The following is a 2,939-nucleotide window of genomic DNA, read 5'->3' as shown; positions in this document are numbered from 1 at the left end:
TTCTTAGTGAATAAGTAAAAACTTTCTCCAATGATTGCACCACTAAATGCTGGTCACTTTCTAGCCCTCCTCACTTACTTCATTTTGTGTGATAATTTCAAAAGTTTTACCTTCACATGTGGTCACTCCATCTAGCTCATTGAGAGTAAAGCCTCTTTTGTTTCTTTTTGTGCCTTTTCAAGGGCTACCATGTACTGATTTGCATAATTAAAGAGACTTCTAAAGACTATTGAATAAAATGAGTGAACAAAAATGGGTTTATATCAACAAGCAGTTGCTGTTACTGACTAATAAGAGTTTATTCCTTTCTTGGTTACCAGGATGAGGAGGTGACTTTGCCTGCTGTTGAAGGAGTCCATCTGCTCACTGCCTCCCCAGTATGTCTGCTGAAAATAATCAGCCATCAGGATCATCATCTCCTCATTCTCCCACAGCTTCCCCACATTCCACACAGACCTCATCTACAGAGGAAGAGAATACTGAAATAAAACTAGATGAGGAAAGTTTTCAGGATGAATCTCTATTTCCTACAGAGGAAGAGTATCTGGAGGAGGAAGAGCACTTGGGGGAGGAAGAGTTTCAGGAGGAGCAGGAGCATCTGCAGGGGGAAGAGTATCTGAATGGGGAAGAGCATCTGGAGGAGGAAGAGCATCTGGAGGAGGAAGAGTACCTGGAGGAAGAAGAGCATCTGCAGGAGGAAGAGTATCTAAAGGGGGAAGAGTATCTGGAGGAGGAAGAGTATCTGGAAGAGGAAGAGCATCTGGAGGAGGAGTACCTGGAGGAGGAAGAGTATCTGGAGGAGGAAGAGCATCTGGAAGAGGAAGAACATCTGAAGGGGGAAGAGTATCTGAGGGAAAAAATGTATCCATATGAAGAGTTGTATAAAAATTATCTGGAAAAGGGTGAGTATCTAGAGGAGAGCAATTATCTAAAGGAGGAAAAGTGTCTACAAGGGAAAGTACCTGGAAGGAGGTGAGTATCTGGAGGAGAACCTCTCAAAGGATAGTAGCTGTAATTCACCACAATACCCAGGTGGGGCGGGGGACCTGAGATATAGCCAAAGCTCAAATTTTCAGCCTGATTTACAGTGCCGACAGGTAGAACACCCATTACTGTCCAAGTTCTTCTCACAGCTACAATACCATGCCCCAAAGTGCTGTGTCAGCAAAGCTGATGGGGAGACATTGTGAACATAAAGAACCTGTTTAGAATAATAATAATAATAATAATTTGTAGCTGTGCTTTTTCTTATTGCACAAGTAATACATGTTTATTGTGGATATTTTAGAAACTACACATGAGCAAAAAAGAAGAAAGCAAAAATTACTGCCACCCAGAGATAATAATCACTTTCCACACTTTTAGTTACTTCCTTCCCAGGCTTATTTTATATATACATGAGAAACCTCCATAGTTGACCACTTCCCTACATGGAACCCCCTCCTTAAGTTGACCTAATTTTTAATAGACTAGACATGCACCATATGTATGTATCAGTACAATGGGCCTAGTTCCTTATGTTGACCACCTCCATATGTTGACCAGTATGATATAGTCCCTTGGGTGGTCAACTTACAGAGGCTCTATTGTGTACACACACACACACACATTCTCTCTCTCTCTTTTTGTAAAAGAATTGTACTTTATATAGTGTTTGTAACTTGCTTTTAAAAATGCCTTTATTTATATATTTATACAAATATTGTAATTCCATATAAATAGTATGCATTTTTATGAATATCACTTCATAATTCATAAGTTTAATTTACTATGTTAAGTTTTCAACAAATCATTTTAATGTTCCATTGTATTTTAACACCCCATTGTTTTGGATTGATATGCTGTAATATTTTTCTTCTTTTAAATGTTTTTGTGCTAAGACATTTCATTGATCCCTTATTATTGATCATTTATTGCTTCTGATTGTTTGGAATTTTTTTTTAAAGTACTTTGGTGAATATCCACATAGCTAAGTTTTATCAGAGCTCTCTAGTTATTTCCTGGAATACATTCCTATGTTCTGTCGTCAACAGACATAAGTATACTTCTCATGGTACTGTTTGGTCCCCTTAAAGAAATCATCTTGATCTATGGGTATGTGACTTTGAAGAGATTTCTCTTATTCTATGGTTAACATTTTCCCAATACTGTTTCAGCAATTAGCAACACTTCCTCAAGTTGGGCTTTATTACTTGGCAGCAGCTTCCTTATGTGGTTTGCTAGCTATGGCTGATGTGTGTTCAGTCATAGACGCACATGGTATCTGGTCTTGATGTTGTGTCTGTATGGCCATATTCAACTAGTACAGAAATTTTAAAATCTAGTTAATTTCTATCATCTTAATTTTGGCTTAGAAGTAGAGCCAAACTATTTTCCTGTATCTAGTCCTACTACCAACTTCAAGGATCCCAAGCAGCTTGATTTTTTAAAATGCTTAGAAATCTGATCACACACAATCTTCATCCTAAAAGGTGAATGCTCTCAGCAGCTATATAGGTATTATATTTTTACGCCCCTTTCCATCAAATTAGATCTATCATCCTTGCTTCCTACTCCCCTCATGAAAGTTTAGTTGTTGCAATGAAGAGGTAATTCTTCTATGGCTGGGTGACTCTATTCTGTGTGCCTCTACCACTCGCTCTTGGAATCCTACTATCTCTGCTGTTCAAGTACTGAGTGTAATTCTAATACTGAAGAATAGCATTCAGGGTTTTTTCTCTTGCACAGTATGAATCAAGTATTCCTAACATGTGCCCTCTATGCACTGGATCTTTGTAAATATATTACCCACTAGAGTAGGACAAATACAATGCTGTCAAGTGAATGGAACTGTGCATAAAGCAAAAGCTTTGAAAATAAATGCTCTGCTAGTAAAAATGGGAGAGGCACTGAAAAAACTATAGGGGATGCTAAAATGCCTTTCAAGTCACATGGGAAAA

General features: G+C 38.1%; 1 protein-coding gene across 1 annotated transcript in view; it reads left to right on the top strand.

The window, feature by feature from the left end:
- The first annotated feature begins 379 nt into the window (after positions 1–379).
- Positions 380–2,939, top strand: part of ERICH6B (glutamate rich 6B) — a 47,263-nt gene continuing 44,703 nt past the window's right edge. The window contains exon 1 of the mRNA XM_012805476.1: positions 380–902. Coding sequence (XP_012660930.1) covers positions 380–902 — 523 coding nt within the window. The remainder of the gene's footprint in view (positions 903–2,939) is intronic.

Source organism: Otolemur garnettii, unplaced genomic scaffold (assembly GCF_000181295.1).
Source record: "Otolemur garnettii isolate 467f Iridium unplaced genomic scaffold, OtoGar3 scaffold00043, whole genome shotgun sequence".
NCBI lineage: Eukaryota > Metazoa > Chordata > Mammalia > Primates > Galagidae > Otolemur > Otolemur garnettii.
This window is presented reverse-complemented; position numbering and strand designations above follow the sequence as displayed.